Source organism: Haemaphysalis longicornis, unplaced genomic scaffold (assembly GCF_048455015.1).
Source record: "Haemaphysalis longicornis isolate Haplotype H1 unplaced genomic scaffold, Haemaphysalis longicornis Haplotype H1 scaffold_3, whole genome shotgun sequence".
Lineage (NCBI taxonomy): Eukaryota > Metazoa > Arthropoda > Arachnida > Ixodida > Ixodidae > Haemaphysalis > Haemaphysalis longicornis.
The window spans coordinates 41,852,071-41,873,523 of record NW_027526335.1 but is presented as its reverse complement, the minus strand read 5'-3'; the positions used below and the strand labels follow the sequence as shown (position 1 = coordinate 41,873,523).

The window sequence follows — 21,453 nt, the reverse complement described above, 5'->3', positions numbered from 1 at the left end:
TATCTTTCTTGCTTTGCAACGGTGTGGTGGGCGTTTGCAGCGCGGTAGAAGCGGCGGCTGGTAGCTCCGTCGGCTCCGTGGCTCCGTGGGCTCCGTGGAGTCTGTCTGTACGTGCGATACTGGCGATACTGCGCTAAGCCGCAAGCTTCGCGCAGTGCCGCTTCATAACGTGGTACAACATTGCTTTGCATCCTATGTAGCTCTTGTGCGTGTTAAACAAGCACAATGGAGGAAGTGGACCAAATAATAATACACGCATTGCGCCAGATCGGCTGGTGAGTAGCAACTTCAGGCACCGCGATTCGAGCGTGGATGTTTCGTCTCTCTACTGTCTAGGAACCAAGCTAGATCATGAAATCGCTGCCCTTGCAACGCTTTTCTTGTAGTTTCCATCGGCAACCAGAGCTAAATCGCGCCTTCTCACTCGCTGTTTCTTTTATTTCAGCGACTTCGATGAAGATGTGGTCTCCCTGAAGCAGTTTACGACGGAGATCACAGTCGAAGGCGTCGTGCGGTGCCTTCGTCTGATATCGCCCGATCGGGAACTACCGCTGCACGTATCGACAAACATGGTTGAACGATACAACTTGGGCATGACCCTGGCCAACGCTTGCATCGTGAGCATTTGTCCACAACTAGCGCTGCCTTTGTGAGAGAGACAGAGCGTGACCGAAAGTGAATTCCACTCGTGCGTGTGCGGCGCTTTCGCAGGAGCTGGGATTTAAAGGCGACCTCGGCTATCAGACGTTCCTATACTCCAACGAGGCAGAGATGAGGAGGATATTCATGTTCCTATTCGAGAAATTGCCGAAGGAAAGCGAGAAAGTGGTGGACCAACAACTAGGTAAACTTGTTCCGGCGTCGAGCGGAATTGCCGCTTGTCACTTCGCTCTAGCAGTTTACGCTGTCAGTTTCATGTTACCCCGTCTTTTTGTCATTAATTAGTTTTTTTTTCCTTGGATCTCTGCGCGCCGCAGGAACAGCGGCGTTGATTTCGAGGTCAATATCCGAGGAAATTGCCAGGCAGCTGAGAGCACCTTGGCTTCCCAGCTACTGCAAGAAGAACGGCATTCGGTGGAGAGGCGGTCACTGGTGGAAAGAGGTAAATTTTGCATTTGAACGAACTCTTTTTTTATTCGGCCAAATTTACGACCCATACCCTGCCTAAGGCCACTGCAATTCTGGCACACACTAGAGTAATCAGCAAAGGTATTTGCTGGGAGCATTACTGGAGCACAGAACATGACATGTACGTGTACGTCTGCATGCGGGTTTTCATTCTGGGTGAATGAAGGGATAAGGAACGAACTCCTCGCTGCTCCTGGGCTTCTACTTGAAGCAAAATGCCGGAGGACATCATTTCTTTTCTATTGACACCTTGTGGAATGCTGTCAGCATTGCGTGGGTGTTCCAAGCCAAGGGATGCAAAGGAACTTTTCTTTATTTCTAATTTCAGGACCATTCCCATTCCACACCACTCAGAACGTGCGCACTTTCTCTTCCTGGAACTCGAACTGGTGAGTTCGAGTTCAGCATGCTCAAAGCATCACGGTACTGGCACATTGGGCCACCAGTCTTGGATACTTCACGTGCACCCCTTGCACAGGCAGCACCACAACACAGCATGCGTGGGGAAAGTGAACTGCGCTATGCAACCCTGGTAGTCTATGTTGAGGCAAAACTTGGCACTGAAATAGGAGGAGGTATTCATTTGTTCAAAAAATATTTCTTGGTAGGTAGTAGACTAAGGTGTGGAAATTTGTGTCGCTGTCACTTCTACCTGCTTGAAAGGACATAAATGGAAAGCATTTTCTTGCTTAAGTTAGCTGATTGATTGATTGTAGCGTTTTCGCGCTGACGTAACGCAGGCGATAAGGCGCACCGTAGTGGAGGGCTCCAGAATAATTTTGAACACCCGGGGATCTTTAACGTGTGCCGAAATCTTTATACACAGGCGTTTTTGCTTTTCGTCTCCATCAGAGAAGCGGCCGCCACGGCCGGGAATCGAAACCACGTCCTCGTGCTCAGCAGCGCTTAAGTTAGTTCTTATTCTGTTTGTTGAGATGTAGCAAAAATTTTAGGTGGCAATCTTTTATTTTGTTTGATTTGAGCTGGCATTGTGAAATGGTTTTTGGTGCGAAGTGAATGGTCTGTCTTTTTGAATGCATTATTTTACCCAGATGGCCTGAGCGAGCCAATATGGAAGCAGGCTATTGACACAAGAGTGCTCGCTGCTTCGATATTTGAGATCAACGCTGCCGCAGCTGCTGCCTCACAAGAACAAGAAGCAGAACTTCACCAAGCTGGCTTACTCTCGAAAGGCTCACAGCAGGTTGGTAACATTGACCCTTTAGCTGCAGATCCATTCCAATCCTCCTGATTTTTATTTAAGAACATTTCTTTTAAATACCAATTCCTTAGTGTGCGTAATGGTTAAATTGCCCCACTGAATTGGCCTGAAATCAGTTATGTTTATTTCCATTTGAAGAACAATAACTCCCTGCAGTTGCTAAAAAGAAAGTTGGCTTCTCTGTCAGGTTGTACTGAGTACTGGTAATGGCAAGCACAGTTGTCAAATGAGTGGCACACTTGCCATTATCGAAGGTAATTGTACTTGCTCTCATTGTCAACAATTCTGCATCTTTAATGGTCGCTTGGGTTTTATGGAAACCTTTATAAATCATTGAATGCGGGCACAGTTCAGAATACGATTCAGTTGGTCTGCATTCACCTGAAAGACCTTTTTGTTGGCATAAAAAATGCGGTTACAAAAAGTGGAGTGCTAAAGTATTACACAATTCATCCAAAAGGTCCAATTTCGTTTGACTGTATATCGTGTGGCAACTTGGTGGTTGTGATTCACAAACAGAGTTGTATACAGTAATCCCTCGTTAACTCAAAGTCGTAAAATCCGCTGAAAATTTCGAGATACGTGGAGTTTCGAGTTAAAAGCGAAAGGCCAAAAATTTGTGGCTTGGTCACGGATATAAGAGCTAGTGCTGGGAACAAACGCTCCACTGCACAGGGGAGCTTTCGTAATAAAGGCAAAGTAATTCACAGGAAAAGCAAATTTTTATTATTGTGGAGGAAAGAACTGCGTGATGCTCACATTTTTAGCGTTTTCATGTCGTCCCAGAAAGGTTTCTCGAGGTGCTCAATACATTGCATCAACCTTAGATCACCACCGCTACATTGTACCTTGTTGTGAAGCAGGTGCAGCATATTTCTTGTTTCTGCCATTGTGGGCACTTCTCAAGGCTCCTCGTCATCAGCATGGTCAACTGCGTCATCCACAGCTATCTCAATGATGTAGGCATCAGACAGCATTGCGGTACACACTCCCGCTCCCGGTACGCTGCGTAAATTTGCCATTCACGACTGCATTCGAAGCATAGTGAGAGCCAAGAGTTTGAGCTGCCTGCAGCGGACTTTGCCTTGTGTCCTCTCTGTCAACATTTCGGGGAAACACTTCTAGATAAAGAAGGGGGGGGGGGGGCAAATACATATCACCTATGGGAGGTAAATGCACGACAAAAAAAAAAGTTTCAACTTAATTAACCGATATTTCGAGATATCGGAGTTCGAGTTGACGAAGGATTACTGTACTTGCCTACTTTTGTGCACAAATGGGTATGCGTGCAGCTGTATGTATGACTGCATGCAGGTGTGGGCTAAACTGTTTTTTTTTTGGGGGGGGGGCAATTTTGTACCAAAATATTTGAAAAATATAAAAAGAAGATGCTTGTACTGGGAACATAAACACATTTGAAATGCAAGTACTGCTTGTCATGTACACCTTTTGTTTGCACAAATGTCACCTGTGCTGGTGGCATCTTCTTGTATCACACTATGATATAGGCGTGGTGCTTGTCTGTGGGTTGTTTGTGCGACTTGATTTTTACAGCATGTGAACACATGCAACCTGGAATTGCCTCAGCAATACTGCTGACCAACTCACTGACAGCTGTCCACATGGTTCGCACAGGTCCTTGAAAACCTTGAAAACCCTTGAATTTAGAAGTGTTAATTTCAAGGCCTGGAAAGTCCTGGAATTTTTAAATGGTCCTTGAAAACCCTTGATTATCCCGGAGAGAATCAATGGCCCTGTCTTTTCACAAAAATTCGAAGTGTTTGTCGTGAAATTCGAAGTGTTTGTCGTGGATTTTAGGTGTTAAAAATGTGAAGAAACATTGTAACAATCAAGTTTCAGTGTATTGCATGAAATTACGACTTTGGTGGATTCTCATTATTACGAGGCAACATTGGGAGCAGCACTCCTCAATAGAATCCATGTCACATACATTCCAATGAAAGCCGGCTTCTGTTCTTTATCTTGCATGTTCCATCTAGTCTGTGGAGGGCCGCTCATTGCATGTTTGCTGTGCCTTATACGCTCCATCTGCATTTGCTTTTACGTGCAAATGGTGGACGTGTACATAGTTCATCCTGCCTTGCAGCAACACATGCTCATTTAATTTCAGCTAATACTCTTGCTGACAAAGCAGGAGATGCAAGCAACATGAACTAAGTTTTGAAATCAAACAGCCTCAGCAAAACACTAAGAAAAAAGGTAAACCTCTAAATACTGACTATGAAATAAAAAATAAAGCTGAGGGAGCATTCACGAACCCGTTAGCACCTATCTAAATTTGCACTAATATGCTTAGGCATTGGGCAATAAAATTTTGTATTGTGTTGAAAAAGTTATAAATAATCCCAGATAAAACATTAGATTAGGACCTTGAAAATTGCTTTCTGGTCCTTGAAAGTCCTGGAAAACCCTTGAATTTTTGCTTTGGAAGTCCGTACGAACCCTGTGTCCAGCAAAAAGCGAGAGCCTGGGCAGCACAGAGACATATACACATCGCACATCGGTACATACACATCGCACGTAGTTATTAGTATAGAGGAGGTCCCAAAGTAAAACTGTCGGGGGGGACCTCCTGTTAATAAATGCGAAAATATTGTTAAAAAATATGATGCCCATTCCTTAGGGAGAAAAGCTGGGGAGCTGTAGAGGAGTAGGGAACAAATCACTACTCTGTATGGGTGTAAGCAGGCAGGCTGGTCAACCACTACAAAAAATATTTGAGGGTGTCACAAATAAGAGGTAACTGGAGAAGGGGCATGCATCGAGGCAGTGGTTGCGTGCCTGTTTTGCAGCGCGCACTAAGGTTTTGAAAATTGCTCCCCTGCATTGCACATTCTCCCAGTGCTAGACACAAAGTTCAAGTAGTGTCAACGTCAATGCCATAATCTTCATCTGAGCTCGCTCATGAATATTTGTACCGACACATGAGTGGTACCCTTTGGTACATGCGCGTGGAAGCACTGTGGTTCTCTTTGCACATTTTGACTGTTCACAGGTCAGTGAGCACACATGGTATGACATTTTGCGTAACATATCATCCGCCTATCTCAGCCTGTCAGCTCAAGTTAACAGCCATCAAGGTGGCTGAGCAACATCGGCCTAACTTTTGTCGTGTTTTTCCAACCTTTTGTGGGTGGAGGTCGCAGATGTCTTGTTTGCAATACACAGTACTGCATATGTATGGTTTCCTGGGTGAGCTGGTCATTCAAGGCAATAATAACTACTGGAGGAACAAAGGACACACAAAGCAGGAGGGAAACGGGACAGTAACTTATTTATTAAAATATAAGGTGAGCTTGCTTTCCCAAAATCCATAGTCTCAAAATCATACCCCGCCTTATATTCGAAGCTCAATATATATATATATGGCAATTATTTTGACTATCTGAACTGCACCCTCGCCTTATAATCGTGACCGCCTTATAATTGAAAACATACGGTGCTGCAGTTTGCCTAAAGCCACTTTGTCTTCTGACATTCCTGCAATTTGTGCATAGCAACCACAAATGCTTATCTGAGACCTTTATGATGTCTGTCCATTCTTTCTCCTTGCTTTTCCCTTGTGCAGGAACACAGGCAGAGGAAGAAAGAGAGAATACAGAAGCGTGTTGCCGATGCATTCCAGCAGTCGCTCCTCTCGTCGGACCAATCCAAAGTGGACGTGGCCAAGCTGCTGGCATCGCTGACCTCCACAAGCAGCCAGCAGCCCACAAGCACCAAGGAATCCAAGTTCACTAGGGCGGAGAAGCTGCAGTTCACCAAGGTGCGCCGGAGATTTGAGGTTCCTAGTTTGTTGCCCAACTTACTGGGTCAAACTCGTTTGGAAATTACATTTCTTTATTCCTGGCATGCCTTTTTAAAGTGTGGAGAAAGGGCTCCTGGTTGTGTAAGCTAAAGGTAGCTGCATCTGCAATGCTTGAACACTGAGTGCTTGATCTTATTCTGTTTATAAGTTTTCTTGTTGCACACAAGGTTTTTTGGGGGGGGGGGGGGGGATTGGAAAACGTTGCACAAATTTTTCTTGCAGCTTGTGAAAAATATTTGTTTACTTATTAATTTATTTGTTTAAATGTTTAATTAATTAAGGTTCCTCTGGGAGTCATATAGGAGTGAAGCAAGGTTATTGTTATTTTTTTTTTCTTTCTTTCGGCTGATTACCATGACATTCTGGTGTTGTAACAAGCCTGAAAACAGTTGCCAACCATATAACTGCTACTCAAACTAGACAAGGGCGAGTTTCTCATGTCTGTGAGTAAAAACAGCGCAGAAGAAGAAGCAAACACACACAACAATGTATGAGCACCTTGACAAGTAGCGCACACAAACACAGACAGGCGCTCCTAACAACTGAAATTTTAATTTAGAAAAAACAGACTCTTTTGATACCCGACAGCTCTGCGCAAAACGATGCAAGAAACAATTCGATGGTGCACGCATCAGAACGTGTTCACTCTCAGTAATTTCATGCGCACGAGGACAGCAGTGATATCTCCTTATCTGCGGAGCACGAGGACGCAGGTTCGATTCCCGGCCGCAGCGGCCGCTTTTCTGATGGAGGCGAAAAGCAAAAACGCCGGTGTGTTCGAGATTTCGGCGCTCGTTAAAGATCTTCAGGCAGTCAAAATTAATCCAAAGCCCTCCACTACGGCGCACCTCATCGCCTGTGTTGCGTTGCCACGTTAAACACTACAATCAATCGATATCTCCTTATCTAACAATGCTAAGGATGGGTGGCTTACACAGTCTTCATTGTGATGGAAAATGTTTTGTTAGGATGCTTGAACAGGATGTAAGGGTTATCAAAGAAGGGTGTGGTTCCACGCTCTTTGCAGTGTGATGCCCAATGTGTGCACGGGCTTCCTTTTAGCCTGGACTAGTGTTCTCTTAATCTTGTATTAAAACACCTGCCCGTTTGCCTGATGTACACGTGACCGCACATCATCGGCACCCCATACACCACATTTTTTTATGCAATCAACCGACTGATTGTCATGACGTGCAGTAAATTCATCCTTCACTTCGTTCTTGCCCTCATATATTTTTTTTTACCTTGCGACAAACACTTCCTATTTTGTTTTTTTCCTGAAAAGACCACTCTTACATTGTAATCTCCTGCTACCTTCTTTTAAGTTTATGGGATAGTCTATGCACATGTAGAACTACCCCAACCTTTGACTTTGCTTCGGTGGGCCCGCTTTCCTCTGTTGTAAGTTGTTTTTCTTCTTGTTTAAACTTCCTCAATAGCCAATCACACAATGCCTGCAAAACATTTTGCGGATACCCAGCACCCCACTAATGGCACATCTATTGTCCAAATGCCTCGTTGACCGAGTGAGAACCCAAAGCTGACTGTAGGCACGCGGATGCCATCCCATTCTTCACCAGCTTAGAATGGTCTGAGGCATACTCTGAGGCTCAGAGTGGTCCGAGAGTGAACATTGTTTCGATGTGTGCGCCTTGGAATTGTTCTTTGCATTGTTGTGAGCAGCGCTGTGGGAGTATAAAAAGAGTCTGAAATTTCGGTTGTTAGAAGTGCTTGTCCGTGTTTTCTTCCTTTGTTCGTGTGCACTTTTTGTCAAGATGCAACAATTCCAAGGCCAGCTCGGAGTTATATGTGCGAGCTTGCTGCTCTTTTAGTCCAAACTGCCCACAGCGTGATCATGTTCAGATGTACATTGCCGCCTTTTGAAAAGCAGATAGAAACGAGGTCAGTAGCAGTGCCGTGAGGACAACCCAAGTGCACGTATCGTCCTCAATGGAGAGACGGTGTGGCACTCTGCAGGAGGAGGAGCCCAAGCAAGCTTCCGGGTCCGACGCATCGCTCCAGCTGCCCAAGCAGAGCTCGGAGGAAGAAGCGGAGGCCAAAGTGAAGCAAATGCAGAACCAGCTAGAAAGCATCTCCGAAACCATCAGCCAGCTCGAGGTCCAGGAGAAAGAGCTGTCTGCCGCCTTGCAGCAGGTGGGTGGGGTTTCTTTTGCGGAGTACGTGTTAGGGTTTATCACATTCTGCTCCCTCAGTTAGACTCTATCGATAATGATCTAGGCTCCCCGTTCGAGAAGGTAATAGTACCATGTACCCCAGGTACACCCAAGAGCAAAAGATTACGGACCACGAAAGCAGCAAATTTGGGTTATTTCTCTGCCGCACAGCAGCCCGGGGTCCAATGCGCGGTACCTTTCATTACTTCAGTAACTGTACGACATCTTGCATGCACGTGGCAGTTAGTCGGGCTGCTACTGGAAGAGAAATAACCTAAAATTGCCATTTTCCTGGTCTGTAAACTTTTGCTCGTGGCTGTACATGGCCCAGACTGTACAACTGCTGTGAGCGCTTCCGTTTTTCAACCTTTTGTTCTGCTGAGCTCAAGATCTCACTGGTTGTGTTCCTGGCTGCAGCATTTGCATGTTGGATGAAGTTAGACAACAAGGTCGTCCATGTTGAAAGATTTTTGGCACACGATGAAACGAACCCAAGCAGTCTAAATTAAGTTGTAGCCTTCCAAGCAGACCATGTCTTGTTGAGTTTAAAACCCCTTTATTAAATTTAGGGCTTACTGAACCTTTGAATTTCAGTCTTTGTTTACTAAAATAATTTAATATTTTTAATCACTGTCTTTTGTGCATGTGCGTGTAATGCCACTTAACTGATTTGTTGGCTTGTACAACTTAGGCCTCATTCACACAGCCGTCACCTTCTCGGTCATGGCACCGTCACATGGAAAAAACGCGACAGAGATGTAACAGAGTAGTGTTTGTACTGGACGTGGTACTGTAGCTCTCCCTCAGAGTGCAGGTCGTTGCCTAGTGATCAGTTTAGCCTACAATTGAGCGTGCTTAATCAGAAAAGTAAAGAAAATGCCGTGATATATACGATACAAGGCAACTAGATTGCTGTGATGCAAAAATAAATAATGGCTTAGATTTTTACTTTGCAAATCGTGTGCTCACTTTCCGCAAAACCTAGCCGTAAAAATTTAAGTTTTCTGATTGGCTGGTTTACCGTGAAGCATGGTCTAATTGCATTGACAGCACGGAAATGTAGAGCTCGGCTTCCTATCGCTGTGGCACTGTCTTCGGCAAGAAAGAAATCGCCCGAGAAGCCGTCGCCCATGACGGAAGATGGTGACGTGACGTACGTGACGGGGTGAGAAACGGCTGTCTGAATGATGCCTTAGTATGTCTGCCTTTCTTTTAAGTGCAGAGAACTTTAAGGGCTCGCCTTGTCTTCATAGCTTGCTCGCTGGACCCAAGTAGAGCCACACGGCGTTCTGTCGTAGCGGCTGTCGTCGCAGCGTAACCCAGAGGCTTCAAAAGCCCTGCGGTTTATATAGTCATAAGTGTTCAAAACTCATGAACCGCTGGCGCTTGTCTCACATCTGCCCGTTGTTTAACGCAAGAAAAACTGCTGGTACATTTGACTCAAAATATATATAATTAACCGGCAGCGCCCGCGTTCATTTAGTGAGGAACGCTTGTTGGGTTGGTTTTTACGATAGTAAGCTAAAAAAATGTGGCAGTGCAACGCCGGCACGTACGGGAGGAAAAGCAAGCACAAAAATTAGCAGTGGCTTAGCTCGCCTATGCCAGGATATACGTAGCGTGAGCTTAGGTTCAGCTGGTTAATTTTACATTGCCTGGTTGTCTTGGATTAGCTGATTATCATGCTTACTGCTGCTAAAACGATTTCCAATCCAATCCAGTCCAGTCCAGTCACTGCTCCTTGCGCATACGCAGCACGGCTCTCCAGGAGCCATGCGAAACGGCTATAAAGCGGCTCCGGCGCACCGTTAGACTTGGCTACTGCGCAATGCAGGCGCACAGCTGGGCACGTGCCGGCGCCAGTGCGTCTGCCACGGCTATGACGTCCCTCCTCTAGAGTGCGCTGACCGGCGAGTGTGCAGATCCAATTCTCTACACACCTGTACTCCGAGTGGATTGGATTTCCAATTCAGTCCAATACAATCCAATTTAATCCAATCCAATCCAATGCTCCTCGTGCTTGCGCAGCACGGCCCTTCAAGGTCCACCCGAAACTGCTCAACCTCAGCCAGTGTAGCTTACGCTACAAAAGAACAGAACTCCCGCTGGCACAGTTTCAGGCAGAAGGGCGCGAGCACTGCGAAGGTGGGAAATTTGAATTGCATGGGGTGTGGCGAAACACTTCTCTGCACTGCCGACAGCTTTCACGTTGAGTGGAACGGCTATAATTTTGTATTTTCTCTCTCTCTCTCTCTCTCTCTCTCTCTCTCTCTCTCTCTCTCTGTGTGTGTGCGTGCGTGCGTGCAGAATTTCGATGCTGTCATCATTTAGTAGCCTGACAGGTGACCAATAAGCTGTGTGTAGGATATGCCCTATCCCAAGAACCTAGCAAACGCCTCTTCTTATCCTTTGTCCTCCTCCCAAACGTTTGTAGATTGCCGGTGACACGGAAAAGAAGAAGTTGCAAAGGCTGGAGCTTGAGAGCCAGAACGAGCTCGAGCACAAGGCCCTGGCCCTGCTTCCAGATGCGGACGAGAACATTGCCAAGCTGCAAGGGAAGATCGACGCCGCTGCCCAGAAGCTGGTCAGCTTGTCCACACAGTGGGAAAAGCACAGGGCTCCGTTAATCGAAGAGTACCGCCAACTCAAGGAGCAGTGCTCTAAACGCCTTGTGAGTACGGTTGCATTTTTTTTCTCTTTTCGGGTCCGGTTGGAAGGGGCGCGGTAATATTCGTTACGTGTGTTGGGAGTCATTTTCAGAGTTTTAATTACCTAGTCATCTGCAATGGCAAATGAGTCAAGAGGTTGTCGCTCTGTGTCCTGTATATACCTGTCTCAATCTCTTTAGTCACCACTGCGGGCTGCTAGACAGTGTAGGCAGCTCCTGGAACCTTCTTTTGTGCAGCGGACTTTTCAGTACTACGAAATGTCGGTAAATGAAGCCAGAAGGGACTGAGGAAATTCCAGGGATTTAAATGAGAACACACTTCAGGTGTTCTGTGCTTCTGCAGGTGCCATTTCAGCAAAATGCTGATCACCTGAAACTATGTTTTGAGATTAAAGGCACTGAATCGCTATACCTTATTATGTATATGCTGACAAGGGAACTTGTGTCATTGCCAGTCATTGAGAGTTAAAAAAAAAGAGTTAATCTTTGACTGTGAACAAAGAGGATGCTTTGTCTACGCTTTTGCGGCTGCTTTTTTTTTTTTTTTTTTTTATGGTAGTGTAGTTTATGGCCCTTGAGTTAAGAGGAAAAATTGTTAAACCTTCTTGTTATAAAACAATTCTGGGTGTTCGCAGCACCGAGCCAACCCGTTGAATGCTCAAAACCAGCCTAGCTGTTCCATTTGTCGGAGGTGTAAAAATCCCTGGTTCGTATGAAGGGTTAGTACACAAAACAGCGGTTAGTTAGTTAAGCCGTCTGTGTAAGCAGGCAATTTTCATCAGTTAGAAAACACTTTACCATCCCTTCCTAAAAAAAAAGTTGAGAGAAGTGCAAAAGCTTTTCAACATCAAAACTGCGTCAAAACCTTCGCTAAAGGTGCGTCTAATCGATCGTCAAACCTCCAAAGGCCCAAATCGCAAACAAAAAAAGCAACCCATGCCAACATTTTTCACGCACTAAGTAAACGCATCCACGAACGATGTAAATGTGTACCGATATGTGGTTTATGAGATAAAGGTGTACTTTTGTACCCCTTCTTCATGATCGATGCGTGTATTGTCTTATCTAGAACCGTTTCTTTTTCGCGATGTTCAGGTAACCGTTTTGACACAATGAAAGCCCGGTTTCACGCACGCGCTGTGTGTACAGATATCTTATCAGAGCTTTTCGGTCGACCAACCGCTCTGTGGATAAAATGCATTAGTTTTTTGACAGGATACCATCGGTCCCTCCAAGAAAGCTTTCGCTCTTAAAAAGTGTTTGGTTTACGAGGAAACAGCAGTTTGCAGCATGTACATTGTAAATCATAAAATACAAAGAGGAGCGAAACAGCGTGCATTTGGCAAAAAAAAAAACTCCTTCAAGGTTGACGTAAGCAGCACTGCTGCTTTGTTGGAAACTGGCTGTCACAAGAGTTTGGAAGAGTCAGTTTCTCTAATGCCGGCTGGTCAGATTTGCAGGTCATGTTCCTTTCACTGTAATACGTTCTATATTATGGCACTTTGACTTGGGGAGGGATGGGGCTGCAGATCATTCACAAAGTTGGAGGCCGCCATGTAAAAAATGAACCAACCCAAAAGGTTGTTCTTCTTATTTGACTTGATCTGATTGGTTGATTGTAGGGTTTAACGGGCCGACGCAACGCAGGCAAGGAGGCGCGCCGTATTGGAGGGCTCCGTATTAATTTTGACCACCTGGGGATCTTTTACGTGCTCCGAAATCTCGTACACACGGGCATTTTTGCTTTTCTTATTTGACTTGCCGTTGATAGTACTAACAGGTAACTAGTTGCATGGCAGAGGCATCGTGTAGACAGGCTATTAGGTTGTCAGCATGCCTTGGTGTTAACTACTCTTTATTTATTTGATAAGTGCCCACAAACAGCGTGATGCTGTCAGCGTGGTACACTAAAGAAACAAAGTCAATGCTAGAGTACCCTGCAGAAACATATGATACACTGTTCGTAATAGCCGCAGTGTGGCCATCAATCAACTGTGAGGACAGCCTCACAGGGCATTCCACAGTGGGAACTTCCAACACAAACAATATCTCCGAATCTGCTTGCATTGTTGCCAGCCACGTCACAAGCATGCCTATACCTTATTCCTGTACCGCCTAATGCCCAGTGTTTTGCACGACATTGTCACACTAGTCTTCAATTCAATTCACCGCCTTTCTTCCAGCTTCATGCCAGTCGTTTGTTCTTCCTCAAGAGGCGCCAGTGCGTGTGTCGACGGCCTCAGTTCTGTCACCACTGGTGACTTGTTTCTTTCCTTTGCCGCTGATATTTTCCTTACAGGCGATTCAAGGGAAAACCAGTACAGTGAAACTTCGTTACAAGAGACACTCAAGGGACCGAGGAATCATGTCTCTTGTAACCAAGGTCTCTTGTATGCAGTGTTGCTAACATAGGAAAACCAACCAAACCGTTTTCATTCAAATGTCTCTTACTGTAGGCTAGGATGCATAAGAAGTTACTGAAATGCCGTTGCTTTGGTAGCTGCAAAGGATAGCGGACTAGGCAGAAGTAAAACTGCAAAAGCCTGCATTTTTCTGCTTCGAATTCCATTCCAAGCCACCTTGCTGGATCTTCTAATCCTGTAACAGCTGAAGTGTACAGGGGTTCAGCCTGAGTATTTCTCCCTTTCCAGAACGAAACTCAGCAGAAGCTGGAAGAGATTAAAGTCACCAAGGACAAGATGAGAGAGATTAAGGAGCAGGCACGGAGCAAGGAAGAGTTGTACAAGCAGCTGGTACGTGCTGGGATTCCTCAGATCACTGCCCGACCGGATTCAGGTTGACGAGATTGCTTTGTTCCCCAGGTCAGTGAGTACGAGAAGCTTCCCAAGGACGTGAACCGCTCGTCGTACACCAAGCGCATCACCGAAATTGTGGGCAACATCAAGAAACAGAAAGAAGAGATTGCAAAGGTAAGAGCTGATTGAGCAGCCTTGCGCGGCAACGTTGTTCTGGAGTTCCACTTCCTACACACTGCATGTAAGAGACAAGGCATTCCATTATGGTAGTATATAAAACTTAAATCACTTCAAGTCATGGCATGTACAGGAATGGTTTTGTTTTTCACTGGAGACGTGAGCTGTTGCAGCCTGGTTACAAGCTGATCTAGTGTAGCAAGCTGCTAGTAAGTCACTTTAAGCGGCCATGCACACAAAATACGTTCGTTTTATTCGAAAGATTTCGTGTTTTATAGTGCCCTCAGCGCTTACCCGGCAGTGAATGATGCCGCATTCACCGAGAAATTAATCAATTTAGGCTAAAACTGTGTGTTTTTGTGTGTTAGGCTAAATCGTGTGTTTTTGTGACGTCTGCCTTGAAGTCGTGTTCAAGCGAATTTCCACTTTGTCATTCGGCTCTGCAGCCTTGCTTGCCGTCAGTCCTCCCAGATGGTGCTACAGTCGAACCCCGCTAGAACGAACGCCGCTTCAACGAAATATTTCCAATTCCCCGTCATCCAGCCATATAAGTCCATGCAACAAAGTCCTCGCCACAACGAACCGTTTGTCAGGCTTGCTTTCGCTTCAACGAAATTTTCAATGATTTGGGCTGGGTTTGAACAATTATTTTACAATAAAATAAGCACAGCGCCAGCTTTATGTAACTTTTTATACATTCAGGACGTTTAGTTTCACCGAAAACATGCGCGGTGCGGCCACACCGCCACAAAAAAAAAAAAAAAAAAACATGGGCGGACGCCATTGTTTGATGGTGATAACGATGTGGCTGGCCGTCTTTACATGAGGCGCAGGCCCGGTTCACCAAGCCGGAGCTACAGCCTGCTACAGCCAATCCGTATCCAGTTGAAATCGCACAAATGTGCTCCGCTGCTGGCGCGGCGCCGTCATGTATGCGTTGTGGCTCGTGAGCAGCTGTCCTTGCCGTTTTCCGTCTACCATTCTTCATAGCCAAGAGCAAAAATCATGTTTGCGTGTTTGGTCTTGAAGCCAAGTCATCCTATCTTAGTCATGAGCGCGCAGTTGTGTTAAATGCAAGCGCGCGCGTCTAACCTGCCAAGGTCAGTAGCCGCCGCGCCGTGTCAGATGATAAGATAACGGCACTGCTCCTGCTACAAGTGAGAGGGGGGCTTCCAACGGCCTAGCAGCTATCTGCAAGTAATCAGCTTGGTGGACACGCCTTGTTGTACAGCAATACGTTTTGCGCCTGCATTTCTTCACCCCACTCCGCAACGCGTTCTTCGCGTGCAGAGAAAAAACAGATAACCATTGGTATGTTTGTTATCCGAATAAACATGACGTTATTGCGCGTCACTCCTTTTTCTAAACATTGTATTATGCTGCCAATGATGCGGAAGCATACGGGGCTATTTTGCTGGCCTTTCCGTGGTGTGTTGCGGCAGATTTCGCCTCAACGAATTTTCGCTTCAACGAAATTTTTCGCACGTCCCGTCAATTTCGTTGTAGCGGGATTCGACTGTATCATACTCATCCATGTACCGTTGTCTGCCGTTGCTTTGTTTTTGACCGTATTTGCACCTGGCTTGCTTTTCTTGACTGTAGGGTTTAACGCGCCGACGCAACGCAAGCGATTAGGCATGCCGTGGCTGCGGATTAATTTTGACCACCTGGGGATCTTTAACATGCTCCGAAATCTCGTACACACGGGCATTTTCGCGGCTTGTTTTTGTTACTGCAGAAAGTAACGTTTCGCGAAGTATCCCCGACAAACAGGGTCACGTGAGACAACGCCGTTTATGCCAATTGGCCAGTGTCCTGTGAGACAACTCCAAAGTGGTGGACTGCTGTGCAGCTAAAACAAGCGTAGTGCGCTCAGTACCAAGAGCAGTGCGCATCGGTACTTCTATGCTTACGTGTATTTCCGTAACTTTCATTGTTTACCCTACCATTCTTACTGCTGTGAAATGAATATGCATTACATTTTGGCGCAAATAGCTAGTTCAGCAAGCTTATAGCCTTGCCTAATTTACTTTTGCTTTTGCCGGCCTCACCCAATCGCACAGCTGGGCATATGCGTATGACATCATAGGTTCTGTTGTGGGAAATGAGCTAGTGGGTTGCATGGCCATTCCTTTTTTTCCTAATTATGTAACTTATTTGAGCGAAGTGTGCGTTAAAAGTGGTGTCAGTATGATTCTAACAAGGCAATCTTTCGAATGAAGCAAACTTGGGTTTTGTCTGCATGGCCCCTTCAATAATCGTGAGCAAGACCTATAAGATAAACAACATACAGCTGAAAGCTCCTGAAGAGCCACTGTTCTAGTGCAAAATGTGAAAGCATTTGTGCAATACTTCTGTGCAGCAAAAAAATCACATATCTTTTCACCACACCGTATTTGTTCAAAATACGCAATGCTATTTACTTAGCATGTAGGTATTCTCGCTACCCAGCTCTAAGTGGCTGAAGCGGCTTTGGGATTGTGCATTTTCATGTGCCGTTTATAGACGCTGCTCATTCAGTCTTGCTCTAATCAGGACTTACAGCTGCCTCACGCTCCCTTCTCCAGGCTGTTTACTCATCAGACCATTTTTAGCCCTTTGAAATGCCTGCGAGTATCGTATTTTCTGGTCTTTAACGGCAGTTTTTCCCCAAAAAAACGTATACAAGTCGCGCCAATGTATAAGACACACCGGTGTACAAAACGCACATGTTAATAAGGTAAACTCATAGAAGATCAGTTTGTTAGAAAGTGCAGCGAAAGTACATGGTTGCGGTGGCCGCCGCCTCTGAACGCATCCCCCGGTAAGCAGTTCTAGACACGTGCATCTACCGTCCAAAGTCTAGACAGTACTAATTTCTCAAAAATGGTTATTGATACACGCACAGATGGCATGTACTTACAGACGACGTTTACACAAAACCATCGAAGCCTTCCTCCGACTTGCTAACAAATAATTCATTCATTTAGACCACAGAGCTGCGTCTCGTGCACTGACATGATGCAGCACACAGGCATCTTTTCGAGCGCTGAACACGTGTGGCCGCCACATACCAAGTTTATTCCATGCATAAGTCGCACCGGTGGATAAGACGCACCAACGAAAATTTCGGAGAAAAAAACAAGACTTATACACCGTACGCCTTTGTGCCTTTGTTTATACTAAAGCCTGCTACAGTGGTTCGGTATCAAGTTTGGTCTCCCAACGGTATTTCCAGGTAGTTGTGTCAGTTTCCTCCAATGGCTTATGCCATTAACATTAAATGACTGTTACTTTGTATGTTATTCTTTTTTCGTAGGTGTTGCTGGACACGAGGAGCCTCCAGAAAGAGATTAACCAGTTGACGGGAAAGCTTGACAGGACATTTACAGTCACAGACGAGCTTATATTTAAGGTTGGTCATTTCCTGACCTCATCATGTGGTGTGCTGTGATCCAACTTCACCCGTGCGTTCTCTTTTCTTCTTCAAGGATGCTAAAAAGGATGAAGCTGTGCGGAGGGCCTACAAATACCTCGCCTCAGTACACGAGGTATGTATGCAGAAGCTTGGAACTGCCATCTCTTGTACTGGCATTCAATTTGCAAAGAAATTCATGCTCCTCAATTGCACGAAAAGAATTTCCAGTCATGTCTAAAACTGTGTAGCTGCTTTATTTTGACCTGGCTGTACTAGCAAAAGGTAAGAGCATTTACTTGTGTGTTGTATTTATTGTAAACTGTTGTGCCACTTGGTTCAGTGCTGATAAGTTGGTTGAACTTGGGGACAATTATTCACAACCCTCAAGCTGCTTTTCCCCGCTTCTTTCTATTGCAGAATTCCAACCAACTGCTGCAAGCTGTTGAAGAGACTGGGTCGATTTTAAGAGAAATGCGCGACCTGGAAGACCAGATAGAGCAAGAAAGTCAAAAGAAAGTCACCGCTAATCTGGAGAGGATTACTGCTGACTACAAACAGATGAAGCAAGAAAATGCAACTCTACTAGCACAGCTTAAAGGTCAATAGCAATGGCAGAGAAGAAAAAATGTACAACATTATGCAGATAGTATTTTTGTAGTTAATTTATACACTTGTGAAAAATAAAGGTACATGTCTAAGGCGAGTCACGGAACTTTGTACAAGATTTCACCATCGTTATCATAATAGCATTTCCCAACACGGTAGAGCGCAAAATTTTTGCTTTTGAGGCGGGAAGGAATTTTGATTTGCCTCTGCATGACTTCGTCGTCCACGACACCACTGCCTTGCTGAGACGTCACATCGGTTCTTCTGTGTTCAACAGAATTGACTATGTTGAAGTTGTCAGCATACTGCCTTGTTGAACTCTCCAAGCTGTCAAATGTCAAAGCACCATCCTCTTCCTCAAGTTTATCAACCATCGGTAAGGGCACTTCAGGAGGGGTGCCGTCAGTTGCATCTCTGATCTGCATGTCAGACCTCCCACCGTCAGACCGACCGTGAATTGCTGCTTTGTATTCATCAATTTGAACGTGAACACCACGCCTGCCTGCCTTCGTCAGTGTTGTCGCAGATGCAATGTCTTCCATGTACATATCGTCGTACTCTTTCCCGTGACCGGTTTGTGTCTCTTTTTCACTTTGGGACTGTTTCTTGGGGTTCTTGATGTTCATGTAGGTTGCAATCAGTTTGCTGTATTCCCCAGGCTTCGGAGAAAGGTTGGAAACCTCCAGCGCTTTCGAACGTTCCCCTGGCTGCGGCACAGGAAGGGTTTTGTTTCCGTAGGCGTGGTCTTCGCAAAGCTTTCCATCCAAGTAAAGCTGCTTCGTGACTGGTGAAACTTGCTCGTCTCCTCTGCCCGTCTTCAGTGCCTTCCATTTGAGCGCTACACCTTTATCGTGCTCGGCGATTCGCTCTGGCGACGCCACTGTAAACCGAGACTTCAGAAGTTTCTGAAAAACAATTTTCGTGGGTAAGTATGCGCAATCATCATACAGATTCAACAATAAAACAAGTTCCATTCTCTTACCTTTGCTCCTTGCACGCTCACGGGGAAGCACTCTGCGATCCTCTCGGGCGTCCACTCGGTTGGGTCGAGGTTGTGCAGGTAATGAATCTGTTCTTTCGCTGCCCACGTCAACAGATTCGTTTCGGGCGAGACCTTGAAGTACTTGCGTCGTATTATGGCGTTCCTCACTTTCTTTCGCTCTTGGCGGCGTTCTCTAGCAAAAGCAAACAAACGCCGAAAACATTAGGCGCTACTGCGATTTTTCGGCAGCACGCGCGCACGAGCACGCTCATACTTACTCCATGTGAAGGTCGTAGTAAACTTCGGGGTGCTCGAAGACATCTTCTGCTACTTCTTCGTCCTCGTCAAAATCATGTTTGTAGGCATCAGCGCTACGAAGCTCTGTCGTTGGGTCTGATTGCTCCAGCTGAATTCCGAGGGGCTTGATTTTCTTGATCGGGTTTCTAGTTTTTACGTGTTTGTGCCGTAGAAACTGACACATCGAGTTCGTTACGCCACACCGTATAACGCGAGAACATAACTGCATCATCGCAAACGCTCTTAACTACGCAACGTTATGATTTGCTTCGCGAAAGGGCGAAAAGTTGGAAATCACGTTGCTCACGGCTATCGCTGCAGCGTTCTCCGCATGGAGGAAAGATCCTCCGACATCTATTCGAGCATCTGATGATGATGATAATCATAAACAGTTTTTGTTTCGGTTTCGATTCCCAGGTGGTTGTTTTTTTCTAGCAAGAGCACAAGCGCATCAGCCTATTAATTACCTCAACCTCTAAACTATATGTGGCAGTGGTGATCAAAGCAAAAGAGAAGCTGAAAATTTCTTTTTGCTTGCGTAGGGACGCAATAGATTGGAGACGTAAATATGCATCACACTCTAGAATCATATCGCATTGATGAAAGTACACTGCCATGGTAATACGCATTTCCAAGAACGCCATGAGCAATGAAAACACAAACACAGAAACCTGAACTATATCAAAAGTTCTGCTTGCGCCAGTTAAATGATGATGGCGCAGTACTCGTGAGTGCGATATGATTGTATCAGATTATAAACTGACCATAGTTAGCATTGTCCGCGCATTTCCAAATTGCGATGACTGTACGTGTATTGCGAAACGGTAGACGGAACAAACGTTCGTCGCCCTGCGCGGCATCTGGTCGCTCTTTCCAGCGACGCTAGTGACGCCGCGCGGAATTTGTTCGAAGCCGGGAGATGGTCATAGAGTTTCTTACAGTATAACTCTATGGAGATGGTGACACGGCCGGGCTGGAGGAGCGGCGGGCGCGCACTTTCATACGGCCTGCGCTTCGGGTATAGTTCCCACCTTTGACCGCCGCTAGTTCGTGTCGCTGCGGACCAACCCTCGCCGGTTGACCTACAGCACGCGCGGGGTAGGTAGAGCGGCGGCGCGCGCGCACTTGCCACAGCTCTAGCCCTGCCGTGGCTACACGCGATACCTGTCCGTGTAAATTTACATGTGCGTCATTAAAACAGGCGACTCCTCCCCCCTTCTGAATTTCCGGTCTAATAGGGTCAAACAGCCTAACATTATCACTCGGAAGCGCCTAATCAAAAAATTGAAAGAAACATTTTAACTCGAGGCACATGAAGAAAAATATGCGAGGCCTTCATATCTTATCAGCGACTGTATTATATGAAAATGGTGAGGCCGGCAATAAACGCGTCATTTTCCGTGACTGAAATATCAGTTCTTATTTTTCCTTTCGGATGATGCCTTGGTTTGCACACGCACAGGGCACGACCAGTGACGCGAATGATTTCCCGTCGAGGGAGATAGGGTTATCGCTTAGTTAACGTGATTCTGCTATTCACGCTCCGGTCGGGCTGAGCGGCCCGCCGGCAGCGAAGCGCACTGTCAAAAACACACAGCTGCTCGGCCAGAGGCGATGCGTCGACTAACAGAAAGGCGGGTTGGAAGGGCAGAGGGTTGGTTCGAAGCGCCCCCACTGTAAAGAATCTGCTGTATTGGTTCCTTCTTGGGTGCGCAGGCCGTATGAAAGTGCGCGCTCGCCGCTGCTCCAGTCCGGCCGTGATGGTGATCGGCGGACCGGTCGCTCCGGTGGAGGCGGCCGGCGGCATCCGTGCGGGCTCGCAGAAGCGACAGGAAAATTGTAATTGCATATATAGTACTCGACAATGCCGTATAAAGAATCGGAAAATATAGACTGAACGAGCGTTCATATTCTCTCAACTTTGTTAAAGCTATATAAGCTGCATGTAAACGAAAGAGTTTTGAGACTCATCGGTGTCTGCTGCGGAGAAAAATGGAAGTCCTTCGGACCCAGGCGTGCGTACGATTCTTTACTGAATTACGCCTGCCACATTTAATAGTTATTTGCGGTGAGGACGTTGATTTTGTAGGCTTTTTTGTATAACTTTGTGATCGTCTTTTTTGGGAACTATTTACATTCACTGCCGCATAATATGTCAACCGATCTTCGCTTATCTGTTATTAAATTGGCTCAATTCCACTGCTTCCAAACATAAGCAGC

The 21,453-nt window shown here is 45.9% G+C and overlaps 2 protein-coding genes across 2 annotated transcripts; one reads left to right on the top strand and one right to left on the bottom strand.

Annotated features, from left to right (window-relative positions):
• Positions 1–6: 6 nt before the first annotated feature.
• LOC144174328 (coiled-coil domain-containing protein 22 homolog) lies at positions 7–18,051 on the top strand. Its single transcript, XM_077702969.1, has 14 exons — positions 7–275; positions 446–617; positions 712–844; positions 978–1,102; positions 1,457–1,517; positions 2,181–2,332; positions 5,940–6,134; positions 8,154–8,330; positions 10,785–11,021; positions 13,670–13,771; positions 13,841–13,948; positions 17,250–17,345; positions 17,422–17,481; positions 17,766–18,051. The coding sequence occupies exons 1-14, from the start codon at positions 226–228 to the stop codon at positions 17,952–17,954; spliced, it is 1,857 nt and encodes a 618-aa protein (XP_077559095.1). The 5' UTR covers positions 7–225; the 3' UTR covers positions 17,955–18,051.
• Positions 17,995–19,576, bottom strand: LOC144174332 (uncharacterized). Its single transcript, XM_077702975.1, has 3 exons — positions 19,215–19,576; positions 18,937–19,129; positions 17,995–18,859 (listed from the first exon to the last, which is right to left on the bottom strand). The coding sequence occupies exons 1-3, from the start codon at positions 19,463–19,465 to the stop codon at positions 18,053–18,055; spliced, it is 1,251 nt and encodes a 416-aa protein (XP_077559101.1). The 5' UTR covers positions 19,466–19,576; the 3' UTR covers positions 17,995–18,052.
• Between the last annotated feature and the right edge of the window lie 1,877 nt (positions 19,577–21,453).

Excerpts from the sequence above, each read along its gene's own strand:
- LOC144174328 (XM_077702969.1), top strand. The coding sequence starts at position 226 with ATGGAGGAAGTGGACCAAATAATAATACACGCATTGCGCCAGATCGGC. Across the intron at positions 618-711 it reads CCCTGGCCAACGCTTGCATC|GAGCTGGGATTTAAAGGCGA; the intron begins GTGAGCATTTGT and ends GCGCTTTCGCAG. Across the intron at positions 6,135-8,153 it reads AGAAGCTGCAGTTCACCAAG|GAGGAGGAGCCCAAGCAAGC; the intron begins GTGCGCCGGAGA and ends GGCACTCTGCAG.
- LOC144174332 (XM_077702975.1), bottom strand. The coding sequence starts at position 19,465 with ATGATGCAGTTATGTTCTCGCGTTATACGGTGTGGCGTAACGAACTCG. Across the intron at positions 19,130-19,214 it reads TACTACGACCTTCACATGGA|AGAACGCCGCCAAGAGCGAA; the intron begins GTAAGTATGAGC and ends TGCTTTTGCTAG. Across the intron at positions 18,860-18,936 it reads TGAGCGTGCAAGGAGCAAAG|AAACTTCTGAAGTCTCGGTT; the intron begins GTAAGAGAATGG and ends ATTGTTTTTCAG.